We start from the raw sequence: 25,436 nt of genomic DNA on the forward strand, positions 1-25,436 counted from the left end.
GCCCAAATTTAATTTGGTGAGATAAAAATTTTCGATCTTTTTTTACATGTCAGACCCAAAGCAAACTCGTGCTAGGTCTGCTTCAATGGAGAAAATGCAAGCCCAATTAGATGCAATGGAAGCCAGGTTAATGAAGGGGGTGAAAGAAATGATAACTGCCTCTAAAAAAGAAATAAGAAAGAATATTGAGGACTCAAAAAAAGAATTAAAAAAAGAAATAGAGAATCTCAGAAATGAGACTGTAGTAATAAAAAAAGTACAAGAGGTGGAAGAAAGAATGAAAACACATGATTTCACCTTGTTAAAATTACAAGAAAAGGTGATAATACATGACTGCAAGTTGATGGAGACACAGATTCGTCTGAGAGGTGTACCAGAAGATGAAAAATCTGATCTGAAAGAATATATAATAAAAATAATTGCAGATTTTTTGGAGGAAGATCCTGAAGGGAATAGAAATATGTATGACTATATGTATAGAGTGAATTAACTCTATGCAAAAAAGAACAATCTGCCAAGAGATGTGGTCATAAGATTTATGACAAAAGAAATGGTGGGAAAAATCATAAACAAAAATTTTGAAAAGACATTGACAGTGGGAAGCAGTAGAATAAGAATTATGAAAGAGTTGCCAAGACAAGTGTTAACTGACAGGAATATATATAAAAAACTGACAGAAAAATTACGTGACCATGGAATGAGATATAGATGGATAATACCTGAAGGTTTGAGCTTTGAACTTCAAGGGAAAAGGATTACAATTACAAACACACAGGAATTGCGTAGATTCTATGGAGAAAATAAAGAATTTGCACCATGATGGATTACAAATTGATATCTTGGAATGTAAATGGACTAAACTCACCACAAAAAAGAAGGGCAACATTTCATTGGATAAAAAAACAAAATTGTAACATAGTTTGTTTACAAGAAGTGCACATTAGACAAAAGGATTATAAATTTTTATGGAATAAGCAATTGGGACTAGAATTTTATACATTGGCTGAACAGACAAAGAGAGGAGTAATTTTTTATATTAAAAAAAATTAGATCCGAAATTGGTTTTTAAGAAGAAGAAGAAGATATTGGATTTATATCCCGCCCTCCACTCCGAAGAGTCTCAGAGCGGCTCACAATCTCCTTTACCTTCCTCCCCCACAACAGACACCCTGTGAGGTGGGTGGGGCTGGAGAGGGCTCTCACAGCAGCTGCCCTTTCAAGGACAACCTCTGCCAGAGCTATGGCTGACCCAAGGCCATGCTAGCAGGTGCAAGTGGAGGAGTGGGGAATCAAACCCGGTTTTCCCAGATAAGAGTCCACACACTTAACCACTACACCAGTTTGGTATATATAGTTTGGAAGGTGGAAATTACACTAAATGCTAAAAAAAACCTTTATTGTTGGGACTTCATGCTCCAAATGGTGCAAAGGACATTTTCTTTAAAAATATTACGCAACATCTTGATGAAGTGACCTATGGGCAAATTTTGTTGATGAGGGACTTTAATGGAACAATTCAGAACACAATAGATAGATCTGGGAAGAAAAAAACTGATAAAGAAGGGAAATTGCCAAAGTCTTTTTTTGAGCTGGTTAACAAGAGAATTTGGATGATATATGGAGGAAGTTCAATTCTGAAGTACGGGACTATACCTTTTTTTCAGCCAGACATAATTCTTTTTCTAGAATTGACATGTTGTGGGGTACCAAAAATTTGGGACTTATAACAAAGAAGATAGAGATTTTACCCAAAATAGGAGCTTACCATAACCCAATAATGTGGATTACAAAATTGTCTAAAAAGTTGAGAAGATGGAGATTAAATGAAGATTTACTACAAAATAAAGAAATAGTGACATCTTGAGAAAAGGAAACTAAAGCTTACTTCCAAGTCAATGATAAAGAAGATATAGAATTTCAGACAGTATGGGATGCCTACAAGGCAGTAATGAGAGGAATATTAATAACATTGAATAATAAAGATAAGAGAGCAAAAGATAAACAAATGTTGGACATTCAAAATAAAATTAAGAAAAAAGAAGGTGAATTAAGAAAAAGGTACGGAAAAAAGAAAATTATAAGGGAGATTACAATATTACAAACACAAATGAGACATTTGTTAAATAAGGAAATGGAATGGAATTTGAAAAAATTACAACAGAAATCTTTTAAGGGAGCAAACAAACCTGGAAAGTACTTGGCCTGGCAACTGAAGAAAAAGAGAGAAAGTAAAATTATTAATAAAACTGTGGCTGATGGAAAAGAGATAGTAGATCAAGACGTAATAAAGAGAGGAATTTTTAAGTATTATGCTAAATTATTTAAGGGTGTTAAAGTAAAGAAAGAAAGGATCGAAGTGTATTTGCAAAAGATCAAAATAGCACCCTTAACTGAATATATGGAAAAAATTTTGAATGATCCAATAGAAATTGAAGTAGCAATTAATGTAATGAAAATTGGAAAGGCACCTGGACCAGATGGATATACGGCAAAAAAGCTTAAAGAAGAATTAGTACCGAAACTTCAAAAATTGATGAATGTGATAAGATTAAATTGGAAAATAGCAAATACATGGAAAAAAGCTGTAATTTCGTTGATTCCAAAGGAAGAAAGAGATGTCATGAATGTAAAGAATTATAGACCAATTTCATTATTAAATGATTATAAGATATACACAAGAATCTTGGCAGAACGGCTTAAATGATATTTAATAAATTTTATAAAGGAAGATCAAGCGGGTTTTCTCCCTAAAAGGCAAATAAGAGGCAATATTAGAACTGTTGTAAATATTGTAGAATATTATGAAAGACATCCAGAGAAGGAGGTTGCATTAATTTTTGTGGATGCAGAGAAAGCTTTTGACAATTTGAACTGGGACTTTATGTTTGCAGTAATGGAAAAAATAAAGTTGGGAGAAAACTTTATAAGAATGATAAAGGCAATATATACTGAACAATGTGCAAGGCTATGTATAAATGCAGATCTTACAGATGAAATGATAATCAGCAAAGGTACAAGAAAAGATTGTCCGCTTTCACCATTGTTGTTTATAATGACTCTTGAAATCTTATTGATGCAAATACAAGACGATGAAGAAATAAAAGGGATGAGAATTAAAGGATTTACCTATAAATTTAGAGGATTTGCAGATGATATGTTTATAGATGAAAATCCTACACACCTTTGTTGTTAGCTAAAATACAAGATTTTGGAGAATTGGCAGGACTTTATGTTAATAAAGAAAAATCAAAACTTTTATGTAAAAATATGCAAGTAAATAAACAAAAGGAATTGCAGACATTAACGGGATGTGAAGTTACCTCTAAAGTAAAATATTTGGGTGTGGAAATAACAATGAAGAACATTGATCTGTTTAAAAATAATTATGAAAAGTTATGGCGTAAAATGGATGAAGATATGATAGAGTGGAACAAGCTTAATTTGTCATTGCTTGGTAGAATAGCTGCAATTAAGATGAACATTTTGCTGAGAATAATGTATTTATTCCAAACTATTTCGATTGTGAAAGACAGTAAACAATTTAATAAATGGCAAAAGAAAGATTTCAGAATTTATATGGGCTGGAAAGAAAAAAAGGATTAAAATTAAAGTTTTAATAGATGCTAAAGAAAGAGGAGGATTCCAATTACCAGATTTAAGATTATATCACGAAGTAGTTTGTTTAGTGTGGATAAAAGATTGGGTGACGCTACTGAATAAAAAACTTTTAATGGTGGAAGGTCATGGAAATAAATTCAGCTGGCATGCTTATATGTACTATGAGAAGAGAAAGATGGATGGTTTTTTTCTCTAACCATTTTTTCCATTTCTGTTTGTTCTCGTCTTATTCCTTCAGAAATAAATTCAGCTGGCATGCTTATATGTACTATGAGAAGAGAAAGATGGATGGTTTTTTTCTCTAACCATTACATGAGAAATAATCTGCTAAATATTTGGATGAAGTATAAGAAATATGGCGATGAGAGAAAACCACTATGGATAGTGCCAGCAGAAGTAATAAAAATAACAGTTGAGTCAGGAGAGGGAAAATGGATGTCATACAATCAACTATTAAAAACACAAAGCGGTAAAATAGAGTTGAAAACTGCTGAGGAGCTGAATTATAAATATGATTGGTTTCAAATGCAACAAATAAAGAGTTTGGTGGAAAGTGATTTTAAAACTGAAGGAATAAGACGAGAACAAACAGAAATGGAAAAAGTTCTGTTTGGAGAGAATGAAAAATTAATTTCGAAAATCTATAAGTTACTTTTAAAATGGTCTACGGAAGATGAAGTAGTGAAATCTCAAATGATTAAGTGGGCAATTAATGTAAATAAAGAAATACAGATGGACACATGGGAATATTTGTGGAAGAACTCTATGAAACTCTCAACATGTCAGAGTATCAAAGAAAATTGTTTTGAGATGATGTACAGATGGTATATGACTCCTAAAAAGTTGGCAAAGATGAACAATAAGATGCCAGACAGATTTTGGAAATGTAAAAAACATGAAGGTTCTTTCTACCATATATGGTGGACTTGTGAAAGAGCAAAAAAATATTGGCAGATGATTCAACAAGAGATTTCTAAGATCTTGGGACACGAATTTAACAAAATTGCAGAGACTTTTGGGATTACAAATGGAAAAATTTCCAAAAGAAGATAGAACTTTAATCTGGTACTTGCTCTCAGCTGCTAGGACATTGTATGCGCAGTTGTGGAAGCAAGAAAAAATACCAGAGAAATGGGATAGGATTGTAAAAGTTATGACATGGAGTGAAATGGACAAGTTAACAAAAACCTTAAGAGACTATGATTTAAAAGTATTTAAGATGGAGTGGAAAAAGTTCAGAAGATACGTAGAAAAAGAGTGGAAAATAAAAGGACATTGGACAATTTTTGATAATGACTAAGTACAAGAGGGAGGAGGATATTAATTTTGGTTCTTATTAATTAAGGGTACCTTTAATATTAATATTTTAAGTATATAACACCGGCGGGGGTCAAGTAACGGGGGGAGGGGTGGGTAGAAAGTAATATATCGGATAGATAAAAAAGTAGTTATTAATGATGTAAGAAACTGAAATTTATTACCATATGTTACTAATTGTTTGAATCATAAATGAGAAAGAAAATGAAGGATTGCAGCATATTCAACAATGACTCCAGGAGGGGCAAGACAGCCTCTTTTCCTCAGAGGAGGAGGACCCATCATAATGAATATCCAAAGGGCCCTCCTCCCTCTGAGGTGGAGGACATCTTGTAGTACTTGAGTGGGTCATTGTCAGGTACTATGTGCTGCAGTAATTCTTCTGCTGAAGGCAGCGTCAGCCGAGTCATACAGGTTCATTTTATAGTGTCTCACAAAGATAGAAATTAATGAGCTTGCTGCCGCTTTGCATATTTCAATTTGGCCAATGTCATCAGAGAACAGGATTTATTTTTAATAACAGATTCTGCCAAATCCTTGATCTCCTTTACTTTTTCTCTTGTGAAAATTTATCAGGTAGCTGTGATTTTGTAGGCCATGTGTCCAGATGTGATTTTTCTTTGAAGCTTAATGTGATTAGTAAGTCGCCCAGTAAGGGTGGACATGAATGCCTCATTCCCTTAAATGGATTAAGATTTTTGTAAAAATTCTTGGAGTGGTAAGTAGGCTGCAGGGGAGGGCCCTGAATTGTAAGTCTTCCTATGCATAGTTTCAGAAATCTTCAGTGTGGCGGAAAAATTGGAACATGGAGGTCTAAGGAAGTGAGGTATTCCTATGGTTGAAGAGCTTTTGCTAAAAGAGCTGAGAGTCTCCATCTGGAAGTGCCGGAGTTTGAGGAATTTCTCACAATATGGCCCTCCAATATCCATTCTTCTTGGGGACCATAAAGAAGACAGAATAAAATTTTCTATCAAGAGCCAGTTTGGTATAGTTGTTAAGTGTGCAGACTCTTATCTGAGAGAACCAGGTTTGATTCCCCACTCCGCCACTTGCAGCTGCTGGAATGGCCTTGGGTCAGCCATAGCTCTCACCTGAGTTGTCCTTGAAAGGGCAGCTTCTGTGAGAGCTCTTTCAGCCCCACCTACCTCACAGGGTGTCTGTAGTGGGGGAAGAAGATAACTGTCAGCTGCTCTGATTCAGAGAGAAGGGCAGGGAATATATCTATGGTCTTCTTCTTCTATTGGGGTACTGTCTCTACTGCCTGGATGTCAAGCAGGTGTATTGCTTTGCATGTTATGTCCCATGTTATGTTTTTGTGTAGAGGGAAATAAACTGTTCCAGTGGGTTTCTTGCAATTTCTGTGAAGTAGCCTTGAGAGATTACCTCTATTGACCAGGAGACTTCTTGAATGCTGATTCAAGAATCTCAAAAATAAGAACATAAGAGAAGCCATGTTGGATCAGGCCAATGGCCCATCCAGTCCAACACTCTGTGTCACACAGTGGCAAAAATTTTTATATATACACACACACTGTGTCTAATAGCCACTGATGGACCTCTGCTCCATATTTTTATCTAAACCCCTCTTGAAGGTGGCTATGCTTGTGGCCGCCACCACCTCCTGTGGCAGTGAATTCCACATGTTAATCACCCTTTGGGTGAAGAAGTACTTCCTGGAGTAGTTGACCCCCCACACACCAGCACCAGACTGCCTTGCAAGTCATGTATTTGGAGACTTGCCATCAAGGTCTGGTCTGTTGGTTCTGTTTGATGACTGTTTGCTGAATCTTGAATTATTCTCTTTCAAATGTTTGTCTAGAGCAGGGGTGGCCAATGGTAGCTCTCCAGATGTTTTTTGCCTAGAACGCCCATAAGCCCCAGCCATTGGCCATGCTGGCTGAGGCTGATGGAAGTTGTAGGCAAAAAACAACTGGAGAGCTACCGTTGGCCACCCCTGGTCTAGAGGACAACTGAATGATTTTAAAGGCTGATCTTACATTGTAAAACATGATGTTTACAATTAAGTGGTGCTGGTTACAATGAAAGGGGGAAATGTTAATTCCATGAGTGGACCTCTGTTTGCAGTATCATGGATCAAACCCATTATGAACAGATAATTCCCAAGCTGCTACAATTCAGAAGTGCCAAGGTATAATGGACCAACAAAGTAAAGACTCATACTGAAAAGCACAATGCAGGGCAAAGATACTTCATGTTTTTGTCCATTATTAACCAACGTACACCATGTCTTGCCTGTGAAACACTCTAAGCTACCCAACTTCAAATTCACTGTACAGTATTTTTTCTATTGTCTGCAATGCTGAAATGCCATAAATACCCAAAGAAAATATTGAATGTAACATGTCACCCTCCAAAAAAAAGCTATACACAAAGAGGATTTTTGTTACCATACATGTCTTTAATTTTCATATGAATTTAAGAGAGCTTCTTGTTAAAAAAAAAACCACACCAAAAACCTCGAATCAATACTAGGAATCTGACACTGAATTATTGAAGTTCACAAAACCCGCCCTTCCTTCTGGTCTGTTAACATTAAATTGTCTCCCATTCCTTGGTTTTGATAGATTACATCAATTACATATTTTAAGGATATTTATTACAAGTTGGAACATCTTCTCATTAGATTGGTGGAAAAAAAGAGATTAGGAGGGGCTTGCCAACAAAAATATTACTCACTAAAACTTAATAGGTGCTATATTAAGAGAGTGAGTGTTAAAAGTGTTTGTCTAAAGCAATTCATTTCCTATTCTTTTAGATTATTCAAGTTTAGGCAGTGACTACTAATGAAGTTAGCAGTACTTAAACATATACATATAAATGCCACCAACTGCAAACAAGCAAAAAAATCAGACCTTAAATTCCTAATAGTTATAAGTTTTCTTAAAACTACCTTTATTATCGTGTTTTTTGGAGGGGGGTAAACTCCATGAGTGTGTGTGTTTTAAGATTTTAGATTTCTCTGCAAACCTGGGTCGTTTTCAAGTTCATAGAAAGATCTGACTTGTCTGTTCATGGCCCCAGTCTCCAGAGTTGTACCCACAGGTTTGGCCATTATAGGCTTGCCAGTCCCCAGGTCTGAGCAGATGATCTCCCAGTTTTTCAGGCTGCTCCCCTCTGCCAACCAACTGGCCAATGGGGGAAGCCCTGCCCCAACAGCCATCATGTGTCTTTAAATCTCAGCCGGCTTAGGCTTGCAACTGTTTGTGTTTCTGAATGTGTGTGTGTGCCTTTAAATCTGGCAAGAGGAAAACTGCAGGGGGGGAGGTGAGCAGACAGAGCCATGTGGCTCTCAGTCCGTTTGGAGGAAAACTCCGCCCCCTAGGCTGTTCTTTCATTTTCCTGAAGAAGTTAGTCAAAATATAGCAGATGGTTACATTCAGCAACATGAGTAAATTGCCCTAGTGAGATTACAAAAGTGTGTGCTTGCTAACTGTTTATTTTGGTTGCTTTGTGAGAGTCTGTGAATGTGTGTTCATTTTTATTTAGCTGCTGGGAAACAAGGAAATGAAGACTGTATTCAGGGGAACTGCACTGCTGTATTTTTATTTATTTATTTTAGGGAATGGGAAAGTCACCTGGCACCACCTCCGAAGTCCCCAGATATTTCTGAGTTGGACCTGGCAATCCTAGGCCATTATGAGAATTAGATATATCGATTAGTTCCTCGGGGATCAGCATCAAGATATGTGCTCTAAGCAATTGGGTTTTTTTTCTATAACCAACCATGCCAAGTCTTCCAGGGGCACTGAATTATCATAAGAAATTCTCCAATGAAATATGCCAGTTCCTCTGCAGCAAAATGTTTGCTGTCATGGAGTGTTTATCATCTGTCTGATGAAATGAGCCCAACAGATACACTGGTCAACTGGATTATGGTCAACTGGAAGGTCAACTGGACCTTCTTCAGTTCCGCAGGGCCTGTAAGACGACCCTCTTCTGGCTAGCTTACACCTAGCTAAGATGAGAAACTCAATGTAGCTTGCCAGACTCCTGTTTTATATATATATTTTTTTGGAATGTTTACTGGTTTTTAAGGTTTTAACTGTTTTAAATGTTTAACTGTTTATATATTTAAATATTGTCTAATCTTATGTTTGACTAATTGTTGGAAGCCGCCCTGAGCCACTCGTGGGAAGGGCGGGATATAAATCTTAAATAAATAAAAATAAAAAAATAAAAAATTATGTTTCTGCCACAACATATCAACATGGCTATACCTCGGAAATTTTTCTTTTTTACAATGAATAAAAATTTTAGTGATAAGGAAGTCTTTGGCTATACTTCTAAGCATACTTAAACAGAAGAACGTTCAAGCTGATCTTTAAGACCATAATGACACAAAAACAGGCCAAAGAATTTGTTTTTGTATCTATACAGTCTTAAACATAAGGTAGTTAGTTTTGTATATGCTAATTTACTGTAAAAGGCAAAAAATCCAGAATGCAGCCATGACTTCCCATCCCTCATGAGTCTTTATGGGCCCCCAATTTACTAAACTTTCAAGTTATAAGGAAACTCCAGTGAATGGGAGCCAGGAAAATATTAAGCTAGAAGGTTAGGTATATGTGAAACAAAATACACAAGAAATATTTCTGTCCACCATATCCACCATACATTTGATTGTATAAAAGCTGTATTTCAATTCTGATTATATAACATTTATTTATTTTAAAAATTTCCTCATGGTTCAATGTGGTTTACAATAATAGTTAATATAATAGCAATAGTTAAAATACTAGTTAAAAATATTCCCAACTAGAGCCAAAAATATAATAGCAAACCCCCAACCCCATCCCTTAAAAGATCTCTGTCATTCAAACCCCCTCAAAAGTCCTGGCTTGAAGCACCTCTGGAACATCTCTAAGGAGGGTGCCCCCTCAGCTCTTCATTCCAGCTTCTATTCCACAGAGTTGAAGACACAATGGAAAAGACCAAGGCTCTGACTGATGCCAGATGGGCCACCCTAAGTGGGGAGATAACCAACAGATAGCTTCCTAATTACCACAGCAGGTGCACAGGGACATATGGAAGGAGATGGTCCTTCAGATATGTGGGTTCTCGGGCATGAACGGCTTTAAAGTTAATCATGAACACCTTGAATTAAACTTAGAAACACACTGGCAGCCAATGCAGCCATTTCAAAATGGGCAACATATATTGTCAGTGGCTCCCTCTGTCAATAGTTGGTCTGCTGCCTTCTGGATCAATTATAGTTTCCAGATTGTCTTCAAGGACAGCCCCATGTAGAGCACATTGCAGTAATCAAATCATGAGGTTACAGAAGCATGCGTCAGTGTGGCCAGATCAACTTTGTGTAGGTAACAAGAAATGATGCTTTATTTGAAATTTCATAAATTAGTCAAATAATTACTCAAAAAAAAGAATAAACAATAAAGAGAAAAAAGAAAAGATAAGTATACAAAATAATGGGGAAGAAACCTTCCTTCAAAAGTGAAGTCTGCTGGAGGCGAAGGGTCAGAAGAAGTAATTTCCAGTACAGAGTGAACCAAATGAGAACTATGATTGAATCTGGTGCTCTGATTGACTCAGCAATGTCTTGACTTGGCAAGATTTTAGAAGGTTTATATTTCTGTGCTGCCCTCTGCTACTTTATTGTCAATTCCCAGGAAATTAGAAGGTACCAGTGAATTTATTCAAAAACAGGCTAGAAACTAACTACTGCTTTTGAGATGCTCTAACTTAGCCACTTTTTAGGGCTAGCTTCATGTTTGGAATGCTCACAAACATTCTAGCTGTTGAAGAGCTGATCAACAGTAACTATTGGTAAAGATACTGTAATGAGAGAAGTATAGGGCCAATTTTGCACTATACCTTTAATTCTGGTTCAGCCCTGTCCCCAAACTGATTTTCCACACTAGAATGATAGAATCATAAACTCATTAAGTTGGTTTCTATGAACCACACAACAGACAGGGCAAGTTCTATACCGTTGTCTATAAGACGACAGTGAAAGAACTGTTAGGATAGTGGAAAGTGGAGGTGGCTGAATGATTAGAGACACGGCAGTGGAATGAGATGTAGGGATCTGAAGGAAGGGGGAAGGGAATTGGAAGAATCTTAGGAAAAGGCAGAAAAAAATATGGGCAAGAAAGTTGATACTCTATTGGAAAGAAAGGATGCAGGTAACTTCTATACCTGGAAATCAAGGATATCAGCTGGGGACCCCTGAACTTCAAACTTTTAAAATCTGATCATAACCCTGTGGTTTGACACTGATAACTATGAAGGTATGCCACCCATCCAATATCAAATAGTCTATATTGTGGTTTTGAATTTTTATTACACAGGTGTTTACCTCCCCCCACCCCTTGCCTCTCTTTTGCTGCTGCTGAGAAGAGATGTTTATGTTTAATTCGATTTATACCCCGCCCTCCCCGCTGAGGCAGGCTCAGGGCGGCTTACATCAAATCATAGTATACTATGATCGCAATCATAAAATCAATAAAACCATTAAACAATATAAGTTAAATATAAGATCAGGAAGCAAATTTCATTTTAGAGGGAAGCCTCACTCCAAAGACAAAAATGTCAAGGCTGCCACAACCCTAGATTAAGTAGCAGTTAATGTCAGCTGGAACACTAAGACTGAGTGAAGATTTGGATCATCACAGACTTTCCCAGTTCCTCCATCCTGCTGCCACAAATCCGGGACCAAATTCCCCTGCTGAATTTGAATATTTGCCACTTAATTCTTTTCTCTGAATCAGCATATTGCTCATAATTTAACTATTACTGTTGCAAGAGTCCATTCCTTGGAACTTTTGATCCACTTTGAGAAACAATCTCAGCTGAAAAGCAATGTATAAATATTGCAAAATTCCCACTCCAAGTTCCCAGAGGTAGAACACCCTCCACCCACATTCCTGGGTTTTGGAACCTTCTGCTCAATAAGCCTCAAGCTTTATACTTTCCATGGAATAATCCAGTTATAGACCATCAGCTTTTACTGCATGCATTTGTTTTTCAATTAACATCTTGTGTAATATTCACACAACTGATTATGAAGTGCATTGTATTAAATTACAGAGACCTTTTGAGCACTATAAGCTTAACAGTGGAGTTAAAAGAGTGTGACAGCCAGAAAGAAGGGGGGGGGGGAAATGAGACATGCTTTTTTTTTTTTACAGGACTGAAACCATTACAAATATACATCCTTCTCCAGTGGTTTTCAAACACTGATTTACATATGGACTAACGCCATGTTCCGAAGGGCACTGAAAAGTATACTGCCAGACAGACAGCTGCATCTTGCTGCTTGGTGGGAAGCTTAAGCCTCTTCCTCCAGCAGCAAGCAAAACTCCACCCTTCCAGCAGCAGAAGGCATAATCTGCCTGCAAGTAAGAAAGCCCCTCCTACACAGCAGGGACAAGCTAAACTCAGCTTTCTGGGCTTTGCTAGCACAGCCTGCAAGAGAGCCCCTCTGCCCTCCCCACCTTCCCCACCCCCAAGCACAAGGCCAGATGGCAGGCTGTGCTGTGCACTGAAAGAGGAGAAAGTATTGTACTAGCTGTGCTCAGCCTTTCCAGTTCTGGGTGGGAGAGGCTGTACATGTGGCAGCAAAAGCAGTTTTAGTCTCTTGTGTGAAAACAGCAACAGAGAAGTCACCTGTACATTAGAGGGAACCACTTTGCCTGCTTACTGTCTTTCCAGTTTAAGGCACTGTATTGAGGGTATCATGCCATCTGATCATGCCCCAATTAACTGTTCCAAGTTATTACTGAAATATTGTCTCTGCAGGAACAACTGACATCCATGTTGGAACACTGAAAAATTAAGTGGGATTCTAATACTCTGGAAATGTTTTGTTTGGCAAATTAATTGCAAGTTAATTTTTTTTTGCGATGTTTATATTTGCTCAAATCTTTTATATAAATTTGCAGGAAATACGTTCCAGCCTAAATGTATTACCAGAGATCTGTTCACAAGCTTTTTTAGTAAAGAAGGTAGCAAAGTGTAAGAGTGAAACAGGGGCAAAATGAGACACTAGCAGGGAACAAAGTAATCCACATTAATGATTATGAACAACAGAATGACAATTATTTCTCAAATACCCTTCTCTAAAGCATGCAGAGACACATATTCATGTTCTTAGAATGAGATTAACCCTATGCTTAAAGAACATGATGCAACTCAACCTAGGCTGCATACCCAAGATCACCTGAAGTGAAAAAGTCTTAATACAGTCTAGCCTTCCTTTTGTACTGAAGATGAAAGCAGCATTCCCAAAGTTCTAGGTTCAGAATCCACTGTGGGTCAAGACACAGACCATTTTAAAAGAATCTTCTAGTCTGTTCCAGCTGAAACTCCACTGTTCTCTAATTTAACTTTGCTGTTCTACACAGTTCTCTGATTTATTGCAGGTACTAGTCACTCAACACACTAGCAGAAATTCATCAAGGTCATCCATCCAGGCCTGTTAATTAGGGTCACTTAGTGTAGTTAGTGTAGTGTAATTAGTGTCAGTGTATACCAGCTTGGTGTAGTGGTTAAGAGCAACAGACTCTGATCTGGATAGCTGGGTTTGATTCCCCACTGAAGCCTGCTGGGTAATCTTGGGCCAGTAACAGTTCTCTCAGAGCTCTCTCAGCCCCACCTACCCGACAGGGTGTCCGCTGTGGGGAGAGGAAGGGAAGGTGATTGTAAGCCACTCCAAGACTCCGTCAACTAGTGAAGGGTGGGATATAAAACCAACTCTTCTTCAGCTGTGTATCTGAAGTGGGAGGAGAGAACTCGCTCCTAACTGGAAGGTTTCAGGGATACTGCCCAGTGACTGGTTGAGGAGGTTATGGCCTACAGTTTTCCATAAATATAGTTAGTGAGAAGAAGTGTTACTCCCTTCTTCTAGTTTTTACCCTTTCCTCCATACCACCAAGAAGACATCTGTATTATGGTCAAGAACTCTGTGCTTAAAGAACCAATTGTGCTGTGTTAGGACTCCAATAAGAGGTAGCTAGTTAGCTTTCTTGTTTTATCTGTGCATTTTACTGCCACTGAACTATATGCCTTATTTTTAAAACCGTGTTCCTGAATTTCTTCAATAAAGCCTTATTTTGCTTTATTGTGTATGTGTTGCTCAGGGAGTTGCTGATACCAAAACCATGCACAGTTTGGTTACATTACCACACCACGGCAGGATCAGCCTTGACAGTGGGCTAGAACTTTGATTTACGGAACAGAATAGTCATGCTATCTGTAGTTCATATGTGGGTAAAAGTTTGCATGTACGTAAGCCACCTGAAACGGATCAGCATATAGGACTTCAGAACGTGATTCTGAATATAACCCATATATTTTAAATTAGCCATCTGTCCATCTCCAAAAACCAGCCATCCCTGTATGGTAGGAAAGCCTTTTGAAAAGTGCACACTAAAACTGCACAACTTATAAATTATAAGCCAAGGTGTGAGGTAAAAAGGTATTTCCATCACACAGTGAAGAACTCTCACACTTACTTTGTTAAATAAGGGGATAGCAGCAGATCCAAATAGCTTTTGGACGGTGTAGGGGATGACAGCACGAGCCTTCTCTGCTTGGAGCACTTGTTCTTCCAGGAAAGAAACATGCTGTCCAACCATTTTAACAAATGCCTAGAGATTTTAGAGGAGAAAAGAACAAATGAGATGGAATCTTACTAGATTCAGAGCTGTTGTGGTTCCATATCTTACTGTTACAAAGGGGAATTTCTAGGTAACAGTTTCCTCCAGCAATCGTAGTCCTTGTGTCAGTCACACTGAATCAAGTGCATAACACCTGCAATGCAGACTGGGGCTGTGCTAATCCCCATTCTGATCACTGCTACTTCATACAGAAGATAAGGAGGATGCTATCATAGGCAGCTACTCTTAGTCCAGCACTGTATTTTGATAGTCTGTGGTTGTCATTAGTATGTCCTGAACTTTCTCAAACTGAAGAGATGCATAACAACTGGAATACAGCCCTATCTAGGATCATGGGAGGCACATCTAAACTTAATAATGGAGATTTTGTGTGTAGACATAGATTTACTTGCAATACACAACTCAGAAAATGATCAGTTACAGGCCAGGCTAAGAGGCAATGTTGTTGGTGTCAAAAGGGATTATATTATGCAGCTTTACACATTTTGTAAAATCTCAGACAGAAAAATACCAGCGAGCAATAAAAAACACTTTTTAACAATAAATAATTATATTGAGAATACATAAACCAGAAGTGCAACATAAGGTAGCTATTCTGGCAAATTACGTATGTTTGTCATAATTTTTCAAACAAGTCTCTGAATTTTCAGAATTTTAATGCTCTTCTTGAATAGACCTATTGGCAAAATTCACCAAAAGAAAAATTCATTTGCCACTTCCCATATTAAGAACAATATTAACCAACATCACAGGACTTCATCAAAGTGGAAAGTGCATAATTAGGCAACTACAATGCAGTGTTCTGATCTACTAAAAATGCTAATCAGTAATAAAAATCAGCTACATTGACTTTCTGTCTGTAGTACAAATCCCTCAAATCTCATGAGAGAAAAACTACATCTCATCACTCAGTGACTACATTTGAAGTGTAAAAATTCCTTTTAAATATGTCTTGCTTCTTTTACGTCCAGGACAGTTAAACACCAATTATTAAACAGATAATACGTAGATACTAAACACTGTGATAAATATCTTACACTATGTATTGTCCCAGAGGGGAACTTGCACTCAGCCATATAACATATAGCTTGTCAAAGTGAGGGCAGCAGTCCCATTGCCTGAAGGACCATTCGTGCCAGCAGTTTTTAAACTTCAGTTGGAATGTTCATAAATGTTTCATGATACCTCATCTGCTGAACCAATGGCTGGGGAGTTCTCATTTCAGTCTACCAAAACCAGTGTCCTAACAGTCAACAGTCATGAAAGTTTTGAAGATAGCAGCCTGCATTTACTTCTGTTTATTTTTTTTCCCTTTTGCTAGATTTTGATTTTGGGGATAAATTCGTACAAACAAGAATTTTCTAAAAGCCTGCAAGTTCTGTGCTTTAGTGATATGTCTCACTGACATTTGAACAGCAACTGTAAGTTCTCTAAAATGTTATTCAAAGCCAACTTTAATTTTCTAGATAGATGTATAGCCCCAAGCTAAATACAGTATGCCTACCTATCCATGGACAAGGAGACTGATATATTTTCCTTTAATAGTCAAGATCAGATGGGGTGGGGGATAGTATTTTAAAATCCTATGTGCTGGCCAGCAGGAAACTAGATATTTTCAAATGTTTTAACAGTTCATACAGCCAGATTTCTGGTGTTATTTCAGCTCCAAAGAGTAAAATAGGCCAAGAAACCTTATCCATTATCATTATATATATTCTGATTAAGAGTGCAGGCTAGCAGAAAGCCCTGATGGTCTATCTCCTCCCTGCACTCTGCAGCCATTTTCCATACCAGGGAGGTTTATTCTCACAGGGTTAAGGAATTTGTACATACTAATAGCTATACCAGTCATGTGGTTCTAGCGGGGAGAGAGAAAAGAATGTGATTGCCCTTCTTTGCCTATTGTATGAGCAGCAATGAAAGAACAGAGCAATTTCACTCTCTTCCCCCTCTCTATTTCAGCTGCCCAACTGGGGCAACTAATATACACACAAGTCCCTCAACCCAGGGGATAAACTTTCCCAGGATCAGAAATGGCTCCAGGGGAGGGGAAGTGGGAAAAATCTCACAATCCTTGCATCCATTGATCCAATGCACTGGGTCAAATCCGCACAAATTCTGAAGTAAAGAACTTTCAAACACCCAATCTTCTGCATAAAAATTACTTAATGTAAATAACAAACCTCTAGTTTATCCACCTTCAAATAGATATTGTTCATTTCTATCATCTTGGCTTTAATTAGTGGAATTGTCTCATCCAGGAACTGGGATGTGTCACTTCTGATCTGCATAGACAAAAGCGGGGGTGGGGGAGCTGCATCAGAAAACACTTTCAGTAAATTTCAGAATACCATTACTCTTGTTTAGAAACACAAGTGCTGCTGTTTTATTTATATTACAGTACTTTCTTCAGAATGTTCAGAATAGCTGACATGTCTCTCCCAGTGGTCTCCCATCCAGGCAAACATTCACTCGATTCTCATTTAGATTCAACAATGTCAAGTGCTCCCTTATCATCCACATTGTCCAAGTCTGTCTTCCATGTGTGACAAGCCCTAGGCCACGGTTACCATGAGCCCAATGTGTACTGCTTTCCCTTGGTTTTAGGTGGGGTGAAGCAGCACCACATTTTCACATCTTCTCCCCTAGGTCAACTCCCCTCGGAGTTGGGAGCCCAAACAGTTTTGTCTTCTCTGGCCTCCTCCCTCAAACCTTTTAAAAGCCTTAGTCATGACTGGGGCATGCGCAGTAACCTCATGCTACCAAAAAGCCCTATGGGAGTATGGACAGATCTGGAAGCAACTATGGTGGCCTTGTAGCAATCACTCCTCAGCCGTTCCCTTTTCCTGTTCTGAGAGTTGAACCACCAGAGGGCTGACTGACAGGTGGCCATTTGACACAGGTTGGTGCCTTAAAGAGCCAGCCAGCACTGATCAGCTAGCTAGCATGTGGCCCTTTAAAGTGTGTCTCTGTGGCCCCAGAGGGCCTAGCGCTGGAGGCTAACAAAGAGAAGAGGGTCTGGAGTTGTACCTACCACACCCTGACAATGTGTTCAGTAGAAAAAGAACCCCACACAACAGAAATATAAGGAATGTTTAAACAATCTATACTTTTAGGATAGCTTTCTTTAGCTTATGTCATGTATGACTTATCCTTAAAGCGGTCCATTAAATAATGAACAAGACTCAAAAAAACACATCACATTTTACACCATTAATTGAATGAGAAAAGATTATCACAGTCTCCATTTCATATCCCACTAACCCAAATAGTTGGTTCTGCTGTACAATATTTCAAATTATTGGTTGGATGACAACAAAACTAAGTAGGGTTAAAAACTGACCCCGAATTTAACAAAGATAAGCAAGTGAAGGTTGTTAATCTTGAAAGGTTATGAAGGTTGTTAATCTTGAAAGAAGACACCCCAAAAAGCCATTCAGAGAGCTAATTTAAGTATATTTAGTGTGAATGCAATCTGCAGATGTAGACAAAACAAGATATTAACAAACTGAATTACAGTAAAAGCAAACTATCGCCACAACAAAAACAAAGAAGCCATCTTCATCTGGACAGGAAACAGAATGGCAGGTTTATTTTGAAGCACACTAAAGATCCATGCCAGCAAAGGTGCTGAAAAGGAATCAGCATGTAATAATGAACGTGAATGCTTATTTTGGCATGGGAAAACCATCAGCCAAAACCTGAACCATCCCCCTTCTTGAAAATTTAAACAAGCTAAACATTAAATAATTTTTACCTTGATGTATGTGGTTTTCTCAGCAGTGCAAAAAAGAATTTGGAGTCCTGCAGGATAAACTGATCACGAACCTCTGTCTCCCTAAGCAAGAAATCCAGACTGCATAATGCTCCCTCTCCCCTCACTAACATGCTTATTAAGGAAGTAATGTGTAACAAATCCTTTCTTTCTGTAAGGATGAGAGAGAAAGGTCAGAAAGAAAGAGCACATGTTCCTGGCACGTGGAAAGAAGGTAAAATGTGAAAGGGCCCAATAATTAGCCTAGCCTTCTAGCTTCAATGTCTTGCTGGAGGGCTCAAGAGAACAGCTGTCAATAGGAAATACCAGTTGTTCCATTTAACTTCTAAGCTGCATAGCCTACTAAAAAAAAATAAAAAATTCAAACGAAGTTCAACTTCACACAGATTTAACAATGATACTCCCACAAAGCATAAAACACGTAGCATAAAAAGCAATTCAGGAGTAGCAGACTGCTGTCCCAAAACAGTTTGCTCCTGAATGGCACAGCAGTATCCTTATGACTAACAAAGAGATAGGCACAACTCTTACATTCAAAAATACTATGTGGAAATTTGCCAGCATTAATTCAGTAAATTAAGTGCTAATTGCAAAGCTAAACATTGCAATTCAATTTTGCTCCTTTGGAAAAAATGTTCTTCACTGTATGAAGTTTCAGAGGTTATGGTTTACCTGGCAAATATTTTTTAGGCAAACCCTAAACTGTGCTGGTTAATCTTGCACAACTGCTGTGTTGGTCAAAAGATTTAAGGAATGAATTGTGATCTTGGAGAGCTATATGCACCCACAAAATCCTTCTATTTACTCAGTACTAAAGGCAGAAGAGTCCTGTCCCATTTTGAATCTGTCATCCATACTCTGTTCTTCTAAAAATGCAAGCACATAGTTCCAGAACTGAATGTTCAAATGAGTGCCTCCTACTATGCATTCAGTTAGTATACCTATACCCACTACTACCGCTCCTGCACCTGAAGCAAGAGAACGGTATTTAGTACAGCTAGCATACATGTCCAAGAACTTATTTTATACATCTTTTTTAATTTCAATTTGTCTCAGTTCAAAACTATTTCTTATAATATAGAGATGGCTGCCACAAAAAAAAAAAAGGCAGCCACATGTATGGTCTCCTCCTCTTCCTGTAACATCTGCTACGGTTTGGCCATAACCTCTCATTACAGATAAATGCTCAGTGCTGTGACATCAGAACAGATTAAATATTTTACAAAGAGGGAAGCAGATTCATGACCACTTACATACATCATTATGTCACAATTCAGACTAACTGTCCCAATATTAATCTTCCAGATCAGCTGAACATGAACAACTGCAACCCTGCATTAATGCAGCTTCAATGCACACACACACAAAATTTTCAAACAGGCAATGACAACACTGAGCAAGGTAAGAAATTAAGAGGTTAAGAAGAAATAAGAAAAAGTTATGTAGCAAATGGTTGAAAGCGTACCCATGCCATACTCACTGAAAATTAGCACTGTGACAAATTAATGGCAAGAGAAATTCCAAGTCTATTTCCATCTTACCTCTCTGGAAATATTAATCAGCAAAAAAAAAAAAAGTTCAGAATCCCAAGGAGCAATAAATCTATATAGCAGCAGAGAACATATTGTCGAGACTCCACACGGTGACCAACAAGGTGTTTAACATAGATCCATCAGAAAAGATAGCACTTTAGATTCTAATGCAAATATACTGCAATACTGCACACTAATGCTAAAACACAGGCACTGCAGACAATTCAAAGTTTAATACATCCAGTAGCTGCATGCATACATAAATGACAAATCCAGGAGTATCCTCCTAAACCACAGGACAATCTGAGATTGCACAAACTCATCGGCAGAAGAACAAGGTGCAAATTTCAGTAGAACTGAAGCTTTTGATATGCAAGTTATATTAGAAAAGGGAAAGCACTGTTTCAAATTTTATTTGTAGCTGAATATATTTAAGTAATAAGTCTAAATAGCTAGAACATTGGCCTAAAATCTGATATCTTTAGCAGTTCCAACTTGGGTATACCATTGGGGGAGACAGAAACAATGCCAGATCCCACCCTCTCCTCTTGACACCTCATGGCATCAAACCCAGCATCCACCAGCACCAGGCACAGTGGGGCTGTAGATGCATCCTGCAAAGTCTACATGGCAGCGAGCTGATCAATGACAGCTGGCACTTTCACAGCCTACCCTTTTGTCAACTGTCTGTCAGCTCCACCCAGGGGCCAGGAAAGAGGAAAAAAGAAAGGGAGAAACTGTCCCAATTCTCTCACTGACTCAGCCACACCCTTATTTTTTTTATTGTAAGCTAAACATTGTATACATACAGCCTGCTTCAGTGGGGAGGGCGGGAAATAAATCCAATAAATAAATAAATTTTAGGGCTCCTGAGTAGAGGCAAGCCACTGGGCATGCCCCAGACTTGGGCAGGGTCTTTAAAGGGCTTGTGGAAGGAGGCCAAGGAAGACATACAATTTCTGGTTCCCAGATCAAGAGATGACAGAGCTAAGGAGAAGGAAGTGGAGTAGGACAGTACTCAATTCCTGTTGCTCTCACCCTGCCACCAAGAGAAGGTGCTTCTGCCATATCCAGCCCTGCCACATGACAGCCCGGGCATGGGGCCTGAAAGATACCCAAAGAATAAATGGGAGGAGGAATTAAATCTGAATATGTGATTGTAAACTCAACTGCAACACAAGGCTGCTGAATATGTTATGGCAGAGCAATAGAATGTATAGAAATCTACGACCACCTACTGCCAAAAGAAACAATATTCAATGGTCACATTTATAAAAAGCTTAATGTGTTGGAAAATATGCTGTCACCAGACCTCAAGAAAAAAACTCACTGCTGAGCTTCCGGCATATCCAGTTTTAATCCAATATGCAACATCTGTCTTCTGTGTTAAACATGAAGGCACATACACATATCTCCTCTAAGCAGCCGAATACATGATTCTATGGAAATGTTCATTTAATATTATGGATGCAAAAAAGTGAGGTCTGACTCACGAAAGCTTATGCTAAAATAAACCTGATTGCCACTTGATTGCTCTTTTATTTAGTCAAATGTTGATGCACACAGTTATACAGAACCACTGCTGAGCAAAGACTTTCAGGAACCTTTTGATGATGTGATACTGCAGCAGGATGAGACTGCATCACCTGCACAGGGTGCAGGGGACAGTGGGAAGTTCTTTCAATAATCTCAACAACAGCAGCATCAGTGTTAATTCAAATATTTCACTCACTTATATCCACAGTGGGGACCCCAAGCAACTTACATCGTTCTCTCAATTTGATCCTCACAATAACCCTGTGAAGTAGCTTAGGCTGAGGGTAAGTGACCGGTTCAAGGTCACCCAGAAAGCAGAGTGGGAATTTTAACCTATGCCTCACAGATAGCATGAAGCTACCTTATACTGAATCAGACTGTTAGTCCATCAAAGTCACTACTGTCTACTCATACTGCCAATGGCTCTTCAGGGTCTCAGGCAGAGGTCTTTCACATCACCTTTTACTTGATTCCTTTCAATTGGATACGTTGCGGGTTGAACCAGGGACCTTCTGCACGCCAAGCAGTTGCTCTCCCAATGAACCACAGCCCTTCCACAGCCCCTCTAAGCTCAACATTCCAACCACTGTACCACAGAGTGGCTTGGATCCTACATTCTCATCAGAGACTTTACTCTTGGAACAGAACTTTCCTGACTCTGCCCCTCTGCTATAGCTGGCTATACAGGCCAGGCTCAAAGGACTCCCCAGGAAAACTCCTGTATACAATGTGGAGGGGGAGTGTATGATGGGAAGAAGAAATCAGCAAAAAATCCCCCCATCCTGCTCTGCCAAGAGAAGTGCTATTGTGCCAGCGGAAATAATCTGTAGGATTTTTTTTGTTTGTTTCTACTACAGACCACATACAGGAAAAAAAAATTACTTTCTATTTAAAGTCAACTAATGCATTCTGCTTACATAAAGATAAACAGAGGTTCATGTATACCTCAGTTGCTTGAAAAAGCTGCAAGTCATAATCAACATTTTGATTCTTTCATCAAAATACTTGTAGTTCAGTTCTACCAAGGAAGGAAATGAAACAAAAAAAAATTGCTGAACAAAGACAGACCTATAATTACTGGCATAGTTAACACCACTACCTAGCCAAAGTGATTTATGAAATTTAATTACTTGCTTATTGAGTGTTAGTAAGAACTGTTATATCCCTCAACACAACCAAGTATGTGCTATACTTCTCACTGATGAGCCAGAGAAGACCAAAATGAGTTAGGCAGATCATGAGAGGGAGGGCAGGAAAGATTGCATCAGCACTTAGTTCTTGTAGCCCTTTTGACACTTTGGGATCAGTCAAAAAATTTTCTCCAGGTCAAGTTGGCAAGGGATCCTGGAGGTTTTTGCTATCTTCTGGGCATGGAGCAGGGGTCACTGGGGATGTATGTGTGTGGGGAAGTATTTGTGAAGTTCCTGCATTGTGCAGGGAGTTGGACTAGATGACCCTGGAGGTCCCTTCCAACTCTATGATTTTATGATTCTATGCAAGTGTTACAAAAGAAAATACCACTTCCAAAGCAAGTTGAATAGACACTAAAATGTACCGAGAGATAAAACACCAGCCCATGTAGCTATTTTACAGCTTAAAAAACATTTCTGTTTCATGTTATTACCAAAGAACACCCAGTTTTACCAGCTTCCCATCAGTTTTAGCTCATTTGTGCAAAAAGAAAACAAAAACAAGAAGATGTAGACCTGGACAGCTTTTTAAAAAACAACAAAATCCTTGGGACATATGACTTTTCATGGTTAGTCTTGTTTGCATTAAACTCTTATTTAAACAATATACACCTTGCTCCTCAGCCATAGGCGTCTAAAAAAAGAGCATGTCTTCAAATATGATAAATATATATTACCAAACTAATAGAGGCAAGAGTGTCATTCAATATAACCTAGTACCATGTTGAATTGATAGAATGTAAATGCTTCCTTCTTTATATCAAATTGTATGACCTTAAAAAGAAAATCTGATGTGATTAATTTTCTTTTATAAAGGCAACAATGATCTTTTCTAAAGTGCCATTCCTTTTTCAGTTCAGTGTCAAAATACAAAAAAAAATGGTTAATATTTAAAAATTTTCTTCATGTATCATACAACTTAATATGCACAAACTTATCTACATTAAAAATTCACTGAGTCATATCGTGCTAGCCAACCCTGAAGAGCAGGATGTTGAAAGGAGTTAAGCAGATTCCTGTGCAATGTTTTACTGATTCAGTAACTAAAATTATGCCCCTACATTCTTGATGGCAACAATCAAATTTGGTTTATTTACTGCAAGAGTTCAAGTTAATCTGAAGATGACATAAAATTTTATCAGATTCGGATACCATTTCATATGCTGCTGGAAGGAACACACCACTACCATTTCAAGTACTTAGCACTGCAAAGCACAAATTCAGCAGATTAAGCACAGCAATTTGATGCTGTCAGATAAGGTCAAAAATCCGTATACAACCTAATTATTCACAGCCACATGAGACTGTAAAATAATGTTTCCACATCTAAACCACAGATGAAGCAAACAATAAGCAAACACAGAAACAAAAAACCTAGGTTAGTGTTTGTTGTAAACTAAGTTTGTTCAGCCAAACATCTTCAGAGAGATTTGAAAGTTTACTGGACCAGGCCAAGTGATTCTGAACATTTAAACAGTTAAAATGCCAACATAATGTTTAAAGATGGGGGGAGGTATCAATGGTGGAGTAGAAGGACATCAGGTTCCCTAACTCCACCCCCCCTCTCATCCTCTACCCTCTAAAATCTCTACAAATCAGACATCAAAATCCCATGCCTTATAAAGCATGGGAAAATCTGGTCAACAAAAATCTAAACAGATTTCAACAGACTCAAAAGCAATAACATCCTTTTTTCATTCAAAACCATCAGGTGAGTCCAGGCCTAGAATAACGGACCTAAATTACATAAAGAACTGCTCATGATAGTTAACAGCTGCAAAGTATCTTATAGCTGTATGGTGGAAAGATAAAACTGTCCCTAATATACTGGTACAACCAACTCAAGAGAATATGGTATTCCTGATAAGGTTTCTGATAGTTTTATGAAATCAGAATATATATCACACTGGAATGTTTGAAAAATGGTCTCTTATTCTAGATAAAGTATGGACAGAATTTGCAGATTGTTATATAATTTCTATCATTCTATCATTCTAGTTCCCAACGAATTCTGATTTTTGGCACTTAAAGTCAGAAGTTGTTAGGCCACCTGTTCTATCGTACGTACCAATTAGATACAGTCAATGTTTTTATTTTTGTTTATGCTGAAGTTATTCCCCTCCTATAGTACTAAACGTCAATTATGCAATATTAGCACAGTAAATTTAGCCAGTGTTTATGTACTTTTACAGCTCTTACTTGATTTGTAATTGCGTTCAGTATATTTCAATAAAATTTATTTGAAAAGGGAAAAAAACATTAAGCAGTCAAAAGTTTGAATGAAAGTCCACCCTATAAGTAATTCAAAATAAAAAGCAAAGCTGAGAGTATTTCTTCAGTGGCTCAAAGTTCCAATATACAACAATACCTTAAACTTTATGTGAAAAGTTCAATACTAGAAAATGATATATATGCCCTTGTAACAGTTAATATTTATTTAGCTATTTATATCTTGCTGTTCTCAATAAGACCCAAAGAAGCACACATTATCACTGGCTTTTCCTCCATTTAATCCTCACAATATCACCACAATGATATCCTCACAATATCACCACAGCTCCTGGAGGAGGTGAGGGCCCTGCGGAACCTTGAACAGTTCCGCAGGGCCTGTAAAACAACCCTCTTCCGGTTGGCATATAATTAATTGTGATCGGAATGCCTGAATATTAAATCTCGAACATCAGATTATTGAATACTGGAAAATTTGAAAGACTGATTTAAGGAAACGTAGCATAGTGTATATCGATGTGAGTTTTATCTATTTTTAGGTTTTTATGTATTTTATTGTATAATTATTAAGTATTTAAAT

The 25,436-nt window shown here is 38.0% G+C and overlaps 1 protein-coding gene across 1 annotated transcript in view; it reads right to left on the reverse strand.

Moving 5' to 3' along the window:
* BCAS4 (breast carcinoma amplified sequence 4) overlaps window positions 1-25,436 on the reverse strand; it is an 82,465-nt gene that overhangs the window by 40,277 nt on the left and 16,752 nt on the right. Inside the window, exons 3-4 of the mRNA XM_060233236.1 lie at window positions 16,778-16,879; window positions 14,430-14,564 (exon numbers count right to left, since the gene is read on the reverse strand). Of these exons, the coding sequence (XP_060089219.1) occupies window positions 14,430-14,564; window positions 16,778-16,879 (237 nt within the window). The remainder of the gene's footprint in view (window positions 1-14,429; window positions 14,565-16,777; window positions 16,880-25,436) is intronic.

This window comes from Heteronotia binoei, chromosome 2, assembly GCF_032191835.1.
Source record: "Heteronotia binoei isolate CCM8104 ecotype False Entrance Well chromosome 2, APGP_CSIRO_Hbin_v1, whole genome shotgun sequence".
In the NCBI taxonomy this organism is placed as follows: domain Eukaryota; kingdom Metazoa; phylum Chordata; class Lepidosauria; order Squamata; family Gekkonidae; genus Heteronotia; species Heteronotia binoei.